This window comes from Notothenia coriiceps, unplaced genomic scaffold (assembly GCF_000735185.1).
Source record: "Notothenia coriiceps isolate Sejong01 unplaced genomic scaffold, NC01 NC01_scaffold00037246, whole genome shotgun sequence".
Classification (NCBI taxonomy): Eukaryota; Metazoa; Chordata; class Actinopteri; order Perciformes; family Nototheniidae; genus Notothenia; species Notothenia coriiceps.
Genome location: NW_011369947.1, coordinates 11,440,730 through 11,461,946, shown reverse-complemented (window position 1 = coordinate 11,461,946; position 21,217 = coordinate 11,440,730). Strand labels below are relative to the sequence as shown.

Sequence of the window (21,217 nt, the reverse complement as noted above, 5' to 3'; positions counted from 1 at the left end):
GGGGGGGGCCTGTGTTGTCCATAATTACTTGCTGACGGACCCCGCCCCAAAAGTTATTTATTATGTCCTTTACTTATGAAGAGTTACAAGACGACACCAATAAGGTCGGCGAGATTTAGTGAAAGAGGTCCCTTCGAAGTAAACTTTCCGACTTTGCACTGTGTACTGGTGTACGCGTGTGTAGTCGGTGTTCCTTCCGTTGTAATAAAAAAACGGTTGCATTTAGACACCGTTCGACATGTTTTAGGTCTAGTAAATAAGTCCCGTTACCAACTAAACCTAATAAAAATTAACCGTTGTTTTTTAATGAACTGAATGTTGAATTAAAAATTTAAAAATGAAAACACGGGTATACAGACTATAACGATAACCACGTAAGAGAAAAGGAGATATGGTAAACTGAACTAGTTGTCATTCTGTTGTCAAGAAGGAAAAAAAGCAAAAGTCAAAAACACTCCGATATGCTACTGAATGAAACCCCTGTATTGTTTTTCCTTTTAAACACTTGTTTTAAAAAAATGTTACGCAGATGAGAATAAAAAGCTTTGAAGAAGAAGAGAGTGACAGCAGCTCGGGGGGAGGTCAGGAAGAAATGAAGATGAAAGACAGGTTGGGGTGTCTTTTGAAATAGTTGTGTTCGGTTTCCCTCTGCCAAGTGTTGCTTTGACTTCTTTTGTGTTGTGGAAAGCCAACAGGAGACAATCTTTGACATTCATGTCTCTCTCTTCTTCATCGTTTCTTTGGAGGTTGGGCTGTGCGAGGAGGAGTGATGGGCCGACCCGAGTTCATCCCTCCATACTGGTACTTGGCTTTCTTCTCAGATGGCTTTAGGATCTAGGATAAGACACAGGAAATATTTTAACTCGCAGAGAAACGATCTGTTTTTCAAATGCTTCACAATCCAGGCTCAGGATTGTGTCCTGTCCTGAGTAGGAAATCACTCCCAAGTACAAGTATTTTTTTATTTTGGAGTTTTAACCATAAGTATTGTACTTTGCTACAGTTGCGTGATTACAAGTCTTTTTAAAGAACTCACAAAAAACTAAAGAAATTCAGTCAAATAAATCAGACTTAAAGAAGCTGATGGTGCGTTCATGAATGCGGGAGGGCAGAGCTCCAGAGAGGTGACGCTCTGACTATAAAGAAGGCTACGCAATACAATGTAGTGTGTAGCCTTCTTTAATGTAACAGGAGTGGCAGTATACCAGATACCATCGCAAAACTCATGTTCTGTTGAAATAACACTGTTTGATTTGTGTTTACTGCACATGGATTACAGATATTCTCTTACTCATTTCATCCTGCTATTAGTAAACTTGCACTTTACTATCATTTTTTTTTATTAGGAAAACTCTCCAATTGTGTGCTGAGACGGTGTATGGGAAAAGGTGTTAATAATTCTATGGAATTGTTTTCACAAAAGGACAACAAGGATATGTTTGTTGTTTTTGAACTAACGTGTGGCCCTATATTTTACTGCTTTATTTTTGGCTCTTTATAATAAAAGTGCAGTTTGAGAGAATAAGATTGTCATCTCGTTATTAATTTTGGCAACACATATTTGCATTTACATATAGATAACCTTGGTAAGTTACCCAGGTTTGTACCCATACTAAGTGATAAGTTATGCCGTTTCCCTGCATGCCAACTAGAGCACAGCCATGTCGGCACTTTGCGGTGACGTCCTACCTGGAAGGAGCACATCAGGGTTTCGTCCACGCTCATCATGCCGCCGGCGTTGTCGAACTCTCCGCAGTAGTTGGGAGCCGAGAACAGAGTCACCAGCTGCCGCTTGGCGAAGAACTCATAACCGTCTTCTACCACCTGGGGGCGCCAGACACAGAGTGAGTCATTGGAGAGCAGATCATAGACATCTGATATGGACAGCAGCAGATCATGCCAATATGTAAACTGTAAATAGAACGTGTTGAACAACGAGGAAGCCTAAAAATATCATTACCTGTCCTGGAATCCATTTCTATTTATATAAATGGATAAATGATAAGGGGACGTGGGTGGAAATGGAGTATTCCATTTTAATCGTCACACACCACCACAAAGAGAAAGTTAGTCTCTGTATTTAGGCCCCTTAATAGTACCCAGAAAGTGAACTGGCATTTCTCAAACCACCAGTCCACTCTCCATACTTGGTCCGTTCTGGGATTTGAACCCGTGACCCTCTGTTTCCCAAGCCAAGTCTCAAGAACTGAGCTTCTGCCGTACCTGGTGGGCTCTGCAGATGAGGTCCAGGTCGTGGCGGTTCAGGAACTTGCTGACCACATCAGCTCCGAACGTGAAGGAGACGCCGCGGTCGTTTTCCCCCCAGCCCTGGACGTCCTTATCGGGGTCCGACCACAGCAGATCACACAGGAGGCCTGGCAGGAAGAGAAGACAGGATATAAACTACAAAACAACATCTGAGGAGGTCTTAACCGCTGCATTTAGGCAAGACAATTAGACCTGGTCCACTCAGAACAATGTGCTCTGCTGTTCCAAACTGCTTAAGGTTAACGTTATGTTAGATTTACATTACGTCTGGTATTAAAACATCAAGGCTGCCCATGTATATACACACACACACACATTCTTCACCTCCACTCTGAGTCTGTCTGAAGACCATAAGAGGGTCTGAGAGCCCGAGGCTGCTAGGGTCTAACACTGGCGGCCTTATAAGGACAAGAACAACCCGCTCTAGTGAAGAGGGGCAAACACTCACTTCCACTTTTCTAGCACACATCCATCATCAGCAGAGGTTATTAGGGATGGAATCATGGCGTCCTCAATGTTATTAATAAGTATATTGCACAGGATGCGTGCGTGTTTCTCCTTAAATATCAGCAGATGTAAAAGTTCCTCACTTAAGATAAATAGTTTTTACCCGGAGGGCTAAAAGAGGACCGAACCCGCGTCACTGAGCATTTTGGACCAGTTAAGGCAGATTACTAAACCCTGAGAAGCTGGATAAATATTGCCCCAGGTTTGTTTTGACCCTTACCCTATCAAAATATGTAACATGGCAGGACAGGGTGATCATTCTTATCGCAAAGTCCACTAGTTATGGAACTCCTATTACAAGGTGTTCCCTATCCATCTGATGCATATATTTCTACTTCTAAATAAAGCTAAAGATACAGCTAGTAAGTATAGCAGTATTTGTCGCAGCTGAATAGTTCTGCATTTAAATTAGATGATAAAACCACAACAATTAAAAATGTTTAAAGAATTAGTCGATCAACAGATTTTAGATGACTTGTTCAGGCATTTATTAGGCATAAAAGTCAAAGATTTATAGTTATAAAATCCTAATTGGGATAATTTGATGCTTTTTTTAGACGTCATTGTACACTGATTATCTTTGGATGTGATGGTCGGACAAAATTGTTTGTAAAGATGTCCACTGGGGATGGTGATGGGCATTTTACACTATTTTCTGATATTTTTTGGACCCAATTATTTATCTATAAAAATAGTTACCAGTTGAATGTGAATGGAATCATTGATAAATGCATGTCAACGTTAATGTGACAAAGAACATGTGTTGTTGAATTAGCATCAGTAGAGGAATACGTTATACTAGCAGTTTAAAAAAACTATTTTTCTTTAACTGGCTGTGTGTGTGTGTGTGTGTGTGTGTGTGTGTGTGTGTGTGTGTGTGTGTGTGTGTGTGTGTGTGTGTGTGTGTGTGTACGTAGTGTGTGTGTGTGTGTGTGTGTGTGTGTGTGTGTGTGTGTGTGTGTGTGTGTGTGTGTGTGTGTGTGTGTGTGTGTGTGGCCTAGCATTACTATACTTGTGGGGACCTAAATCTGTTTACACAGTTACGTGTGGGGACTGGCCTCCCTTATGGGGACAAATTGGAGGTCACCATGAGGGGAATCATTAATTTTAGGGTGAAGACTTGGTTAGGATTAGGATTAGGGTTAGGGTGAGGCATGTGTTGGTTATGGTTAAGGTTAGGATAAGTCTCCAGGAAATGCATGTAAGTCAATGTGATGTCCCCTGAAGTGATGTATACATGGTGTGTGTGTGTGTGTGTGTGTGTGTGTGTTCCCACCTGTGTCGGGCACGTCTGTGGGTCTCATGATGCGTCTGATCTGCTCCATGGACTGCAGGTCTGGAGAGAGACCTGCACAGGACGAGACGACACAAACCGTCACAGATTCATCTCTCTATTAGTCTGTAGCAGGTATGAACCCAAATCACTAACACTATTAACATGCTGCGACCCATTCACTTCACATCAGAGTCACACCAGAAGCTCCATTCTCGTTATATTTCCTCCTCCAGATGCTGCAAATATTAGAACTCATGTGCCGGCCTCGTACCTCCGTGACAGCAGAAGATCTTCTCGTCCACGATGGCGGCGATGGGCAGGCAGTTGAAGCAGTCAGTGAACGTCTTCCACAGCTTGATGTTGAATCTGCGTTTACCTGCAACACCAACAGGGAGGTGAGTCAGGAGGCAGAGAGCCACGTGAGGCTGTGAGAGAGGGGTTTAACACTGATCAAAGGGCCAAGTCCTGTTTCCCCCTGTTCCACACTCAAATCGAATCCATTGAGCAGGCCATGGATTTAGTGTATCTAATTAATCAGGTAAATTAATCATTTACCTGATTAATTATAAACCAATTGTGACTTTTAATTAAAGGTACGCTGATTATAGATTGGGTTATTTAGTCCTATATTCTTGAAAAATAGGAATTATAGATCGACAACTGTTATTATTGCACCATAATGAAAATACAAGTCTGTTTTGCTCCAATTTTAGAAAAAAAATACAGATGTAAACAAAGCTTTTAAGGCTTTAAAGTACATTATATAACACATTTGACTTCTTACAAACTAATCCTTGTATCCGTAGCTCTGAGAGTTAAAAGGTACTGTAAGATGTAAAAATACAAGACATTTTAGGAGCCATACAAAAAAAGTTGATGTTAAAATGGGGATAGGGAGCTTGGGGATTCTAGCTTTTGCAGACCATTTGCATGCACTAACACCTATAGAACAAACTACAGGAGAGGGGAACACCCCAAAAAACTTTTACACAAGTATCTCATTTCCGACATTTTAAGATCCAAAAGTAACTATTTCATAACTTTGGAGAGCAGGTCAAACGGTAATCTTAACATGTTTTTTGTCATGATTATAATTAGGCTTATCACAAAGATATCACCAATTTAAAACAAAGAATCCCATTTGTTAACTGTTTCACCCCCAACATGAGTTTATTCTAGGTTTGTCTGCCTGCTTCTATATTGCAACAACTGTTCTGGTCACAGGTGTGTGCCAACATCTGTCCCACAATAAGACTTGAGGAGGAAGTGAAAATGAAACCCTCCCTTTCCATGAGAGCACTCACACTCGTCGTAGAATCCGTAGATGCGGTTGATGGAGGCGCACTCGTGGTTGCCTCTGAGCAGGAAGAAGTTCTCGGGGTATTTGATCTTGTAGGCGAGCAGCAGGCAGATGGTCTCCAGAGACTGCTTCCCTCTGTCCACGTAGTCTCCCAGGAACAGGTAGTTGGCCTCTGGAGGGAAGCCGCCGTACTCAAAGAGCCGGAGCAGGTCTGTGTACTGTCCGTGGATATCACCTGGGGAGGGGGAGGAGGCAGTGAGGGGGGAGGAAGGGGGAGCAGGTAATAGTCTAGTTTCCAGTCCCGTTGTGAACCCGGAAAGGTTGAGTAGCCCAAAGATTGATGTTAGTAAGGGTCCCCAGCACATAGAAACTGCCGGATGCTAACCTGCATATGTTCTGATTTCAGGATCCATAATGCATCATTCAAAACAGAAAGTGGCCACATCTGTACTCTGTGGGCTGATTTTGATTCATCTTCGGGCGATTTTGAAGATCTAGTTGACTCTGGATCATTTGGATAGGACAGATGGCTTATTTATTTGAAAAATAACTGTCCACAGTAGAGGTAATCATTTTCATTTTGTGCTCACAAAATCCAATGGTGGCAACACTACTCATGGTAGTCAGAATCAGCCTGCCAGTTACCACTTATCTATTTTCTTGATAAAACTGCAATTTCTTATCCTGAAAATATCAGATATGTATTCAGCATCCTCAATAACCCCCACAATCATTCAAGAATTGTCCAAATCAGCCAAGCCATTTTTTTAATCTATTGTGTGCATAGGTTCTAATTCAATCTATTGCTAATTAACACAACGTATGCTAACTGTGCAAGTTTCCCAACATATGCAGGTTAGCATACAGCAGAGTCTATGTGCTGGGGACCCGTACTGTACATTTCTATCATAAAACGTTGGGGTACTCAACATTTCCGGGTTTAAAGTGCTATAAGACCATAATGAAACCCTAGAAGGAGAAACCTGGAGAATACTGACCACAGATTTTGAGCGGAGCCTCCAGCTCCAGCAGGATGGGCTGACTGAGGAAGATCTCCCGAGACTTGATGCACAAGCCGCGCACCTCGGCCTCTGACATCTGGACGATCTTCCCCGGACGACATCCTCGCACTGTGGAGGAGAAGGTTAATGATATGACTCTGTTGACCGCCACATATTGCTCACATCGTCCCCGACACGATGAGTTTTGAAATGAACCTCAAACTAAATATGGGAGGCGGTGTTTAGGCAACAGGCGGAGGATGGAAATAGCTTGTGAAGGGACTGTTGATGTTTTTGGGAGTGCTTTGGAGAGGACTTCCTGTTGTGTAACAGGCAAAGAGAAAGGGGAAGCATGTAGATCCATGTTAGAGGAACAAGGGATGGGATCACTCTGCAGTAAGGCATCAGATGTGGAGGATTTGGAAGACTTGATAAATGAACTCACTCCATTCATTCATCAATTAGTAATGTGGCCGTATGAGATGAATAAACATACAACATTCCGCATCTATTTAAAAACAGAATTTTTCACGAAATCAAGTATTCTATCTTAAACTATTAACAGGATAACTAACTTTAAATATCTTTCCAAAATTATGTTTTCAATACCCTTACGACTTTTACACTGCTCCAATTTGTTTTATTTAGTCGGCATACAAATGATCAATATAATAACTTTGCCTAAAAAACTACAGGCCAAAATAAGCAGAATTTTCTAAATAAAAAGAAGTAAACAAGACTTTGAACACAAAAAGACAGTCGATACCTGGGACACACAAATACATGTTTCATCCAGTAGCCAGAAGGTAGCAAAGCTGATGAATTGCAGTCTGTTTTTAGGCAAAAAGACAACATCTTTTCTGGTTTCAGATTATTTTGGTTATTGGTTTTGCAAAAATATTAATAATAATGATACTTTTAATTTATATAGCGCTTTTCTAAGTACTCAAAGTTTCTGTACAAAGGCGCAGGTAAAAATAAACATTTTAAAGTAACCTCGGGCTTTATTCAATTATAGCTGCCTTTCTGACGTATGATCGAATAAATTAAATAATTGATCTCCCCAGAAAGTAATAATGATCAGCTCTAGATTAAATATAAAAAACGCTTAACAGTATGTCTGAACTATATTCCTGCACTCACTAGCCTCTGGAAATCTGTCGATGTCCATAAAAACTATTAATGATGGCTACTGTATTGAAACTGATCAATGTAAACCAGCACTGCGTCCCTGCAGCTTCCAAGTTTCTACTGACCCTGCATTAGATGAACAGTCTTGGGGAGTAACAGATTGCATGTAACGGATTACATACTCAGGATACAAAAAAAAAGGTAACTGTATTCCCTTACAGTTACATCAAAAAAGCATGTAATCAGATTACTGTTACATTTCCAAAAATTGGAGATTACACTAGAAAACATTTTTTGGTATTTATTTTCTCTTGGATTTATTTACATTGCGTTCACATTGAAGCAATCCAAAAGTGAAGTACGGGAAGTAATCAAGTGACATTACTTTTATATATATATCTATACTTACTGATTACAGTTTTACAGGTAACTAGTTATTGTAACATATTACATTACTGAAGTAACCCTCCCCCCAGCGTCACACTGCCCTGCTGGAGTGAGAGCTGACTAAGATGTCAGATGACACCCAAGCAGCGTGATATAAATCCTAACGGGCGCCAATGGCACTTAATGAGTAAATCAAACTGACAGGATGAGAGCAGTGTGTTTAAAGGAGAAGAGAGAGTGTGTGTTCTGAGATTCCCGCAGGTTCTAAAGGTGCTTTAAATCCAGTGTTAAAGGACAACAGTGTGTGTGTGTGTGTGTGTGTGTGTGTGTGTGTGTGTGTGTGTGTGTGTGTGTGTGTGTGTGTGTGTACATGTACAACATGACCCCACTAAATCTGCCTGGAGACCTTTCCGTCTCCTCCACTGCAGCCAAACACCCCCGGTCACGCCCCACCTGCACATTAGGGGCTATATTTAGACCGTGCAAAAGGTAGGATTTCTAGGGGGGAATAAACAAAAACATGAATCAAGATCCAAATTCATGCCGCAAAAAACCTCTGACTCATTGTGCCCTTAAAATAAAAACACCTTAATGTACAGCTATCCTACACTGAGCACAATACACAGGCGCGTGCGTGTGTCCAGTGAAAAGTGACTGTCGAGGGGGTGATTTCACACCCCTCGCTCTCAGCTTCAGTTCTGTGATGACGCGCTTGCAGAGCTGTGCTGGCTCAGCTGACAGGCCTAATATCACACACACACACACACACACAGATACACACACACTCTCTCTTTCACACACAGACACACACACACACACACAGNCGTTAGCCTTGTGTTTTTCTTTGCTAAAAATTGGTCATATCATCAGTTAGCTGAGTTTCTTCCCGTTACATGGATATGAAACATTCATAGTTTATTAAATATTAAGAAGCCCTCAGACGCTGTTTCCTGCAGATGATGCGTTTTTTCTCCCGCCGGCGGGCGCATGGGGTTCAACAGGTTAATTTAGGTCAATACGAAAAACTATCAAACTTATGCAAGTTACAACAACTGAAATAGGGGGAAAAAATTATGATTTAATTCCTGGCTTGATCAGTTTACTATTTAGTTTGCTGCATTTGTTTCCGACTTGTTGGATCCAATCATTTCCAACAACTTGAGCTAATGGAAAAATATGTTTTTTATCCCAAAAATATTGTGCATTAATCCATATTTAAAAAAACAAAATGTAGGTTGACGATTGGTAGCGTCATTTGAAAACTTCAATAGAAGCTTTGAATAAATAAAAAAATTACATTCGGTACAGCCCTAGCAAACTATGAAATAAAATAAAAAGCAGCGACATTGGAAAATGTGGAGTCAAAAATATTTCGGCTTAAAAAAATGACAAATAATTTATTATCACATATAAATTCTGTGAGATGACTTATCGTTTCAATTCTGAAAGAAAGAAAATACTTAATAAGGTGATTTAATATTCCAGGGAAGCAGTAATAGCCTGTTATTCCAGTCTTGACACGCACTAACGCCTATCACTGCTCAATGATCTGCCTTACACTGGTTGATCTTTCTGGGTAATAACAGCCAGAGTTCCCCGAATTAAAGTCCAGGCTTTGTCAAATAATTTCTATATTAATTCAGTCAATATTTGGAAGGATCTTGGTTAATGCCCAACCCACCATGGTGCTGCATGTTGAACCACACCAGAGCTGTTGCAGCACAAACCATGACACTCTCTGAATACACAAACTAACCAAACCTATGTTGGAGGAGTCCCTTCTTGCTCATGGGTCAACAAGGTCAACTATTTTCCATGTGTTTAAAAGAGCAGAGTTCACTTGTGTATTAGAGCTAAACACACAGGGAGAGCGACACATAAGTGAATTGCAGACAGATTGCGTCTTGAAGGCATTACCATATATGGGCGCTACTGTATGGAGGAAGGAGGAAGTGAGCTCGTCGGTCAGGACAAAGAGGGAGCCCTGCAAGGCTCTGCTGCTGTCTGGGAGATAAAGAACAGGACTAGCCAGGCGGTTCGGGGCTCCATCCGCAACAATGTAACAGCTGCTCTGCTGAAGAGCTGGAAGACCATTCCCACTTTAACAGGTCTAACACAGTGTTATGTTTTTGAGGCTTCACTTATAAGGCGAAATGTAACGCAAAGGCTAACTTATCCAAAATTGTGCAACCTTTAAATGTGTTATTACTATAATAAGGAACTAGTAGTAAGAATTGGGGGTCACTTCCACCTTATCAAACATTCCCACAACATAGACCTCACCACCTTAGCTGTTGGTTTTGGATCACCCAAACTGCCCACTGGCCAAAGTCCACATGAAAACCCCAAAACACCATTAATGCAATGGGCATTAATGGTGTTTTGGGGTTTTCATGTGGACATTTTTGGAGAATCTTCAAAAACGGTGCTTCTGTCGGCAGGATTTTAGTTTTGACAACAAAGAACGATTACTCCACTGTCTTCACCAGATAACTGCATTGAGATTTTTAGCCAAAAACAGCTCCCCGCAGAACCTGGAAACAGGGTTGAGGAGATTAACCTGTTAAGCCCAAGCCTGTTTTTCAGGTTTCAGTCTCGAAAATCACATTCCCAGAACAAATGATAATAACTTCCCTTCTAAAAAGAGGTAAATTAATCATCCTTTTTCTCAAAGCAATGATAAACCTGTGAGTTGGANCCATTTGTGCATACTTTTGTTAAACTCACAAATAATAAAGTTCCATAACTTCAGTTGGAACAAAAGACCACACCTTTATCTCCCAGGCAAGTTTCCCAATTCCAATAGTGTTGCGATATAGTGTGTATAACCCTTTTTCTCCTGGTGCTGTTACTCCCTCTTTCAGCAAAAGAACCAAGAGGGGTTCAATGGAGCCTGAATACTGCACTGCAGCCCTCACCCTGCACCCTGAGCCGTTCTCAACTCAGTGTTTTTCAAGCGCTTTCCCTGCTTTTTTGTATTAAACAAAACATTAGCTTCCCAATGGTGTGGTATTCGTTTTTGCTGCAAAAAGGTGCAAATGCAGTTTTGTATTATTAAATTTACCTCACTATTTTTTTTGCTGTTGGTCGTGAAATTGCTCCTGCTGACTTGAGCCAGCCATTTTTTCCTCCGCTCTGTGTCAGTGGGGAAGCCGTACATTCGTACTTCTTTCTCGGAGCGATTTGAGCATCCCCAGGCAGCACAGCAAACCATGGTGGCGACTAGGAGGCAGCACAGCAAACCAGGACAACACGGAGGAAAAGGCACAGACAAACTGTATGATATGCTATTCAATGTTTATTGAATTCCATGTATTTGCAATGGATGTTCCTAAAACAACACATTTAACATCATCATCATCATGCTGCTGCTGCTGCTGCTGCTGCTAGTCCTTTGATAGTCACCTGTCGGTCTCCTGTCCTTTCTGAAAGCCATAAAGATGACATTAGTCATTTAGATAACTTGTGTCCTCAATTACCATGGGATTACTGAAACTACCATGAATTTAAGAAAATGGTAGAAATTAATCTAATCTGAATTTTAAAGCATTCCTTTAGATCCCCTCCCTCTAAATATATCAATAAACATTAGAAAGTGATGCTCCTGATTACCATACAAGTTTAAGAAGATAATATTGGTTTTAAAGAATTCAAAGCTATAAATAAACAGCAACAGGCTCTTTAACCAAGGCACTGTTAGCCTAACATGTAAACTAGTTGTTCACACTAATCCTAATATTATCACTTAATATTAGCAAATTCTATTTTATTTTTTAAAACATATTGATGTAAATACATACACATATCGATTTGTTGTATAAATATTGCAAATCGAAACCTCTATTCACTAATAATTACCAAAAATCGTAGTTCTATCTCCTGTTATCAATGCATTCACATTGCCCGCCATGAACTTCTGGGAACGATCCTCGTCTACATGAACCACGTGACGATAACCGTTTTTGGACTTCCGTTGTCGTAACTCTTCTATCTATATGGCGCTGGTGAAAACCATCCTTGAATGATGGGATGGTAGACTAAAAGCTTTAGGAATCCAAACTATAACATATAATAAGTACCCTGTATCAAGATTGATGCAAAACAAGTGACATTTGACCTTTTTAGAGAGGTTTAGCAAAACAAAACAAAAAACTCCACCTCTGGGGTAATTTGGGTGGAAATGGGTGTATCTGCCGTTTCTCTGGAACCCATTGGTCGATTTGATGATTGTCATCTCTTTTGAACCGTTAGAGCCAATAGAATCGAAGGGGAATTTCCACATACACACACGTTACCATTGAGAAGTGAGAACTATGCACACGCAGTTTGCCCAAAGCGAAACCTATCTTACTTTCTGAAATCTGAAAACTGAAAACTAGGTTTATTGCTGATGGATTATCAGAAATCATTTCAAAGTGACACAGACACATTGGAATAACCTACGGATTCACCTTCAGCAGCGTTTTTATAGTTTTAATGCCATTGAAGACAACTTTTGATCAGAAAACAACAAAGGTGTTGCCGTGTTGGCTACCTAATGCTACGTGGTGTGATGTCTTTGTTAGCTTCTCATGTCGCGAGTTCGGATCGGTCAGTAATGATACTAATCCCTGTCAAATCTGTGGAATCTCAGCTTGCTAATCGATATCTTGTTTTTGCAGTTACGATAAGTAATAAGGGTATTTTATCGTGAGTTCTGTGCTAAGTGTGTTAGCATCTTTTCGCTCAGGGCTAATTCAGAGCCTTTGTTATTACCCTTATGTTTTGTTTTGCAAAAAATGGTTAATATAGTCTGAGTTTCTTCCCGTTAAGTGGGTATGACACATTAATAGGTTTTTAAATGTTAAGAAGCCCTCAGACGCTGTTTCTTGCAGATGTTGCGATTTTTCCCCCTGTGGGAATGGGGGCTTAACAGGTTAAAGAAACTGATTATGTAAGATACAAGACCAAAACAAAGAGCAAAAAAAGGTTAAAATGCTAAGTCGAGCTCAACCGAACTGTAGAGTCAGAGGCGCCCCAAGACACTCCGGGGGCCCCAAGCAGAAGGGACATGACACCTCTGACAGCACCCCCCCCCGCCCCGGAGCGGAGCAGCGAAACTGAAATTATGAAGCAGCTTTTGACGGTGCGCTATGCATGTCGTTGCAGTAAATTAAAGGATGATTCATGTTGTCTTAATCTACCTTCTTTGGGGCCCCAAGCAGTTGCCTGCGCCCCTGGTCAGAGGAAGTCTCTGTAGTTTTGGTCAACTTTCACAAAACATGCAGCCATTTTTATCATTGTTGATATAAAAATATTGCTTAGTGCTGCTTAATACTACTTAAAAACGAAAAATTCTGAAACACTAACTTCCTCTAATTCCCGGGCAAAAATATGCAAAGAACTTCTAATGGGCCGAGCAGAGCCTTGAATTTTAAGCAGGCATGACTTGCATGTTTTGGCCATTGCTGCGCCAATAAAATGCCCCGTCAGTCCTTTTTTAAGCTCTCCACCTCCACTCTCTATTCTTTCCAACTGGGTACCAAGCCAGCAGCTCCCACCAACTCCTCCATCTAACCCTCTCCCACACAGGGCCGATGGAAAACACTGACCCCTCAGTGAACAAGAGACACAAAGCAACTCTGGCTGGAGAGCGAATCTTGAGGCAGAAATCCCGACTGCGATGGCATTTCTGTGCGGGCTTCACATTTTCAGAGGCCGTTTTGTTCGCCTTTAAGTGCCACGGCTGAATGGCGTTCTTTGTGGGGGCAAAAGAAAGGATGAAATTGAGAGGAGAGCGAAATAAACAGAGAGTGGGAGAGATGGAGAGGAGAAAATGAAAGAAAAGTAGGGAGAAAGTGAAGCTTGAGTGGGGAGTCTGAGAAGGCGGAGGAGTAAATAGAAGGAGGGAGGGTAAGTTGGAAAGCCTCGCCGGGCAGCTGAAAGCCCGGGTGAGCTCTGTGCCACGTTTGGTGCCAGGGGCCGAACGCTCCCCGCCACACAGGCTCCTCCATTGTTGTTTCCATAACAGAATGCCACGCCAGCAGCCTGAGCACCACGCAACGCAGCAGCAGTGCTCCACGTCCGGAGAAAACAAGGAGGGTGACACCGACGTACAATGCATTGTGAAAAATCAGAATGCTTGATTTGTTGTTAAACTCTCTCAGTTCAGCCGGGCAGAAAAGATCCTAAAAGTAGCATCAGGCTGAAGAGAAAGTTGAGAATTCCTGACCAACCAGAAGCATGCACATAGCATTTGGAAAACATTATTGTGCATTTTATGATACTGAAAGACTATTTCGTATTTGAGAGAAATAACTCTTACAGATGAAAAGTTGAATTCATAACACTACTAAAGCCATACAAGTTATGCTGTGACCAGCAGCTTATGATAGCTGTTGCTAACAATATTTAGCTACACATTGCTGTATCTGTTGATGACTTTTGCTTTTACAATGCATTTAAGCATAGCGGATTTGCAGCAACATTTGAGGTGCAAATGTTTTAAGATCTTGCATTAAATGCTAAAACATATTTTCATAAGAATTGTAAAAGAATAATATTGTCATGCACAATTGTTGAGTTGCATGTCAAACATCCTCATACTATACTGCTGGCTCTCAGGTTCAATTTATGTGAGGAATAATTATCTTTTTTTTCATTTAAGGACATTTTAAATGTGCAGGTATACAGTTTTTGGTAGTTTTTTAAAAAATGATTGAGAATGACTTACACAATAATATCTGGTTATTTTCTGGTTATTTTTCTATTTTTCAGTTGGTGCTAATAGATGATTTCAATATAAAATTAATGAAAAGGGCAGATTTTCCCAAAAAACTCTGCAGCTCAGCAGTCAGTAATAATAATAATAATAATAATAATAATAATAATAATAATACGTTTCATTTATAAACGCACCTCATATCTGAGTTCAGATCCCAAAGTGGTACAAGCATTTAGCATGGAGCAAAAATAGTGACAATTCCATTCCAGGAAATAAACAGCCCATAAACAGAAATGCCCTTTTGAGAGACGTTATGTTCCCATACAGGGTCACAACTTGGCTGACATCTTTGCTCATAAACCAAAATGACAAAATGGCTCTTAAATGCAACTTTCCGTCCTGCCTCCCCCCCGCTCTGGCTGGCTGATGGATGGGGCCGTGGTGTTGATTGTGCTGCGTAAAGCCTACGGCCACCTGTGCTGGCAGGCCAGACAGAGGGCCTGTTGTGGGGAAGGCTAGGCCAGCGTGGGTTTAGCATGTTGGGAAGGCTGTAATGGCTGCACATAATCATGCAGCACTAGTAAACACTAATAAGGGGGGGAGGGAGGGGCCTGTTTGTGGAGAGATCAACAAACAGAAACACACATGGAAGCAGATTTCACAAAACTGTATTATAGGTTAGTTGAAACCAATAATATTAAGTTGAACCTAATCTTTTTTATTTAAACTTCATATTATTGCTTTCAACTAACCTAATACAGTTATGTGAACTCTGTTGACATAATACATTTAATTAAAGTTAACGTTTCCATTTGTTCAGTGTGCTGAGGCTGTGCAACACCGTCGGCTCCAATGCTGTGTGACCAACTGTAGTGATTCTGCTGAGGAATCTGAAATCTGCAACTGAGATTTGTAGTAAAACAACAGATGACTGGTTGGTTTCCACGGTGCCATGCAACACTGTGTAATGTGTCAGTAATGATTCTCACCGCAGCAACAGGTCATTACACCCCAGTGATTACAACAATTAGGTAGTGTAGGTTTTTCTAAATTAGCTGCACACACTCAATGATGCAGTCATTAATACCGCTGCATTGGGATTGGCCAGTACTTTAGCAATATTGCAGGGTGTAAAGTAAACAAATGTATGGGCTCCTTGCGCCCAAATTGGTTGACATGAAACCAGTAAACAACAGGTAAGCAGTGAGTGGAACTTCGCCAAAAGTCCGATGTTTGTTTGACATCTCGGCATCTGTTTTGCAAGAAACGCCAAAGCAGGAATACTGTCAAGATCAACAAACGTTAGGCTCCATGGTGCTCGTTTTGTGTTTTCAGGTCGATGCTAAAAAAAAGCATTGTTTTTACATTTTCCATGCCATATTTCTGACCAATAAGAAATAATTTCCAGCTCTGATCCCTCATACACACACCATAGGAAATATATTTTTTTAATCCGGTCTGCGATAACTGGCCAATTTAAATACAAAATAAACCAAATGGATTAATTCCACTCTAATTTGATGACTATGGCATGAGAGGAATGGGTACCAGTGACATGACTGAACAAGTGTGGCCACACTGACTGCATGATATCCACATACAGACAGAAACACACACACATATGAATGCCATTTTATTAAATACAGACAAATGGTGATGGTAAATTAATCCATACACCATTGTGTTGCTCACCTTTCAACTGTGACTCACTAGCCTGGTCATAAAACAGCAGGTGCTAAGTCATTGTATTCAGAGTGACGAATGAAACCAGAGAGGCCAGAAAGCTTCACTGTGCGGTCACTCATTCTAAACCATGTTGTCAGATGATCAGGGTTAGCCTGTCAGCTATACGCCTGACAACCCCTATTAAACATCTGATGGAGGACATACATTGTCCATACATTACTCCAATTCAATCGATACTTGAGTTTATGACCACATATCCTGTAAAAGCAAGAAAAAATAATGACATTGAAATTATTATAATTTGCTAAGGGTTTAGTGCTAATTCCCTAATTTTAGCTTGCTAGCATCCTAGATTTAAATGCTGGTCAACATTACTTGTGCAGCAGGCAAATTAGCTTGCCGACAATAGCATTTAGCTAAAACCCAAAGCTAACTCAGCTGCTAGCATGTCTTTAGATTCTTATTTAATTTAAGACACTATTGTCACGCCTATGTGAGCATATATCATAAACATGTTTGATGGAATTGTATGGAAGTTTAATTATTTGTATTTGTTTTCAATAAGGCTTAAATACTTCTTTACCTCATCAATGTTCAAAATGAATAAACATTGCAGGAGAGGATTAGTCAATTCTACTGTATTGCGGCTTTTTACACTCTCCCCCTGTGTGTGTCACCAAAAGGGTAAGTTAATTTCTACCAGGGGCAGCTGTTCCTGTTGACATAGTAATAGGAGATCAGAGAGCTCTGTCTGTCTGTCTGTCTGTCTGTCTGTCTGTCTGTTTGTGTATGTGTGTGTGTGTGTATCCCAACTGGCACCAGAGGAAAAAGTGGGGGATCAACCTCCTATTAAAGTGGATAAGGGGAACCTTCTGAGCTCCTTGAACTGAGTGCCAGAAGAAATACATTTAGTAAAGGTCTTAATGAAAAGCAGGCTGTAGATGTAATCTGTTTAAAAGATATAAAGGATTTCATCAGTGTCTGTGAGACAGTGTGTTGTTGAAAGGTCAATTTAAAAAAAAAAAAACCCTTAGGAAGACAAACTGATAAACGGCGGACAGTTTAACAGTACTTCTGCCTGTGTGGTCTCCTAGTGTTGGACATGATTAGTTTGGCTTTGTTTTGTACACTTGTCTAATGTGAGAAACCTGTTGAACATGTCAACTTGAGATTTTGTAAAGTGTGCAGCCATTTTTTACTGCTTCCTGAGATCCTATAGACAACAAGGCGAATTCAAAAGAATGGAAAATATATAATCTGCTTATAAAAATGAAAACATTTTGCGGTCAAACTCTCCAGCACAGATTTTGCTTTTTGCCACTACAACCTTTTATTTGAGTTAGCCTTCACATATTGCTGCTTTAGACGGAAAGAGAAAGTGACTGAAAGAAGATGGATGTTGGATATATTCTCAGCTCACATCTGGAAGCCTTTAGGGCCAGATCCCTCCAATTTCCTCTACTGAGGTTTCCTAGTTGCTGCAAAAAAAGCAAATGCAGCAAACTAGCTACAGTATAGCCTTTCCCAGCTGACAACACAGGCTCACATTGCAGTTAATGTACAGCTGACACACAACAAACACTATTATGTAATCAGTCAGTCCAAATCAATCAAGATGATTAGGTGGTACTGATCCACATTGTTCATTTCATTTGTATCTGCCAGCATGTGTGTGTGGTTTTCAGAATCTGTAGTGCACGGGAGGCGTGTGGCGCTGTGGATAGAGCCTTGGTTTTGGGATCAGGGGGTCACAGGTTCAAACCTGTCGTTGTGTCCCTGAGACACTTCACCCCAAATTGCTCCTGTGGGGATTGTCCACAGTATTGAGTATGTAAGTCACTTTGGATAAAAGCGTCTAACAAGTAACATGTAATGTAATGTAATAATGTAACATATTTCACATAAATGTATTAGGTTAGTTGAAAGCAAAAATAGTCTACTCTGTAGTTATGTTTTAACCAGTTGTTCTATATTCACCTTGCAGATGCAACTATGTGGCTTGTATCCTGGATTATATGTTTACATCATGGATGTTTAAAGTTCATATTTGTCTAATATTAGTTTACTTTTCATTAATGAAGTATGACGCTGCACTGTCAGTAGACTAGTCTCTGTTTGTGATTGGTCAAATGTAGCTAACCCCGCCCCTTTCACGTGAACGTGCGCTCAGCTGGAGAGAGAAACCATGGCTTGATTTACCTAGTTGATAACCAGCGTCATAGGAACGCTTAGCGAGATCTCGTTTGTTAGGGTTAGTTAAGATAACTCAAACATATCCAGGGTATGTTGAACTGGCTTCGTAGTGCACAGGGCACAAGTGGCTGCATAGCAGCGCTAATGTCAAAGACACAAACATTATATTTTTATTTTACCAGGATGCAGTGACAAAAATATTTGGGAAGGCTTAGCCTTCCCTAGCCTACAGTACCCGCCGCCCCTGACACAGAGGGACACTGTCTCTGTGTTCTGTCGAGAACAAAAGGCGAGAGGACAGTGAGACGGATTTCAATATACAGGATCCCTTAGCCCTTTCACACCAACGCGGTTCTAGCTCTGTGCTTGCGCTCTTCTAGTTCGGAACCGGTTCTTCTTTTCAGCCCCCGTTTTGTTCACACCGCCCAGAGCCCGACTGGTGCTCCTGCGGCTGCGTCATGACGTCAACGTTTACGTCGGATCACGTTTCTCCCCAACGCTGCTCACAACAACAACAATGGGGGACTGCTTCGGGTCGATGATTGTGTTGCTTTTAATCATACGAAGCCAGATTACATTAAATAACTTCTGTGTGAGTGCAGTGGTTCATTGTTTATTAATGTGTTTCAGCGGCATTTACTGACCGCTGCAGTGCTGCCCGCGGTTTGGCATCACAAAGCTGCTTTGAAAGTTTCTTTGGTATAAAATGGGTGATGTTTGCATAGCAACCGATGCTAAACTGACTATCTTGACTACTTGTTGCTTTCCTATTGTGGCATAAGCCGTTTTCTACAGGCACATTTTACCGGCGTATTTTTCTTTATGATTCTACTTGTGATAGTCAGACATGACAACCTGTACAGCCCATGTATTGATTCCATCCGATAGCTGCTATAATACAAAACAAAACGAAAGAATAATCGATTAATATTCGCCAGGGCTTTCCGATTTTCGAATTTGATCATGGTCAGTTTCTGGCATCCCTAGCAAGAACCGGTTTTCGGGGGAAAGAGCCGGCTCCGCTGCCGTGTGAACAGGAAAAAACGGTGCTTATCAGGCTCTAGCTCCGAACCGGCTCTGGAACCGGGTTGGTGTGAAAGGGGCATTGTTGATGCTAAGAATCCACTGACACCCAACACATAGCAGTGTTGTAGGAGCAACAATGCTTTCTTCGAAAGTACTGAAGTTACTTTAGTGCGGTCTCATACAATACTAACTGTCCCACCCAAGGAGACAGCAACTCATTAGAGGCACTTATTGTCATTCACAGCTAATCTGGAAAAGCTTTTATTTTATTATCTTTTAATTCAGGAAGATAAGGCTTGGGATAATCTGCTGCATTCATGTTAAAACATGTGAAGGATAACAGCTTAATACATACTCTTGTGTGTTTAACAGAAACTGTTTAAGACAGTGTTATGTTCGCATGTGAAACTTTCAAAAAATAGGCATTGGGATTACAAAATACTTGGAGTCACAGACTAAGTTCATGTTGTAATGCTTACAGGGTACACACTCTGAAGGTCTATTTATAATGGAATATCATCAAATCCTTGTGTAAACATTGCCATTCAGCAACATTCCCATATAAACACCACAGCCCTGTGACGTGCATTCTTTACAGCTGACAAACCCTCCAGCCAAATCCCATTTGAAACTTGACATTTTTACTTATGACTGCGGCAAACAATATATATACATAGTAAAGCCAATATGTTAAGTATCTTTAGAAAACATGCAATTGTGCTGGAAGTTTCGGCATACTTTATTTACCAAGCTGCAGTTTGTGTTAAAAAAAACACTCAACTTAAAGTACAGATATCCATTGCAGGCTCCCGCCCACCACAGTGTATATTGTTGTGAAAAGCTTGTGGAAATACAAGTAGAGCCAGGATATTTTAGTAGAAGCTTCTAAGAATCTAAGCTATGTTTTTATGCTGCATGTCAAAGTAATACGAGTGTAAAATAAGTATTGCAACATTAATAAAGGCTAACATAATTTAGTTAGTTCTTTTTTTCTCCAATACTCGACCTGACCTGGAACTATAACTTTATAACTATTCAATAGTTAACCAACACTCAACTTAATGTATTAAAAGTATCACGTTCTGGTTATTATTTCTTAACTAGTCCTGTTTACTCCTCCAGCGGGATACTCCAGAGCGTTCCGTTTTTCTGTCGACTCGTGTCGAAACTAAACCCGAACAATACTCGAGCACTAAAGTCGTCAACAACTGGTAGATATGAATATAGTATGATTGATAACTCACCCTCCAAGAGCCTGGAAATCAGCGAGTCGACGTCCAACTCCCCCTCCGCCATTTCTGTAGCTAACAGCTCTGCCCGCCGCAGTGTGGAGCAGGCAGAGGGGCAGGGCAGGCCACGCCTCCCACTCAGGCCTCCCGTTTAGGACTATTGTGCTACATTCAATGTGCCTTGGATACTCTATTTTCTACCTTAAAAAATAAAGTGGAGAGCTTTTAATTAATCGTTCAAGTTCTTTCAAGCATATTATTGTAAAATTCAATATTGACACATAATTCGTATGTTTAATGGCAATTCCCACTTTCCAACAGTTGCCTAACTGAATGTTGTTGTATTGTTTTTTTTAACTTTTCATTGGGATTTCCGACAGTAGATGAAGGCATCAATATATCCAGTGCCTTCGCAACAGGTCACTGTGATATTACAATGTAATACGAATAAAAAAGTAATACAATAATGTTTTAAAAAATATAAATGTAATAAGCTAAGCTGAAAACTTT

At 40.8% G+C, this 21,217-nt stretch overlaps 1 protein-coding gene across 1 annotated transcript; it reads right to left on the bottom strand.

Annotated features, from left to right (window-relative positions):
- Positions 1–495: 495 nt before the first annotated feature.
- LOC104965782 (serine/threonine-protein phosphatase PP1-beta catalytic subunit) lies at positions 496–20,830 on the bottom strand. The gene is made up of 8 exons (XM_010794793.1): positions 20,723–20,830; positions 6,350–6,481; positions 5,356–5,586; positions 4,323–4,427; positions 4,052–4,123; positions 2,224–2,375; positions 1,690–1,824; positions 496–834 (listed from the first exon to the last, which is right to left on the bottom strand). Exons 1-8 carry the CDS (start codon positions 20,772–20,774, stop codon positions 730–732), a joined length of 984 nt encoding a protein of 327 aa, XP_010793095.1. The 5' UTR covers positions 20,775–20,830; the 3' UTR covers positions 496–729.
- Between the last annotated feature and the right edge of the window lie 387 nt (positions 20,831–21,217).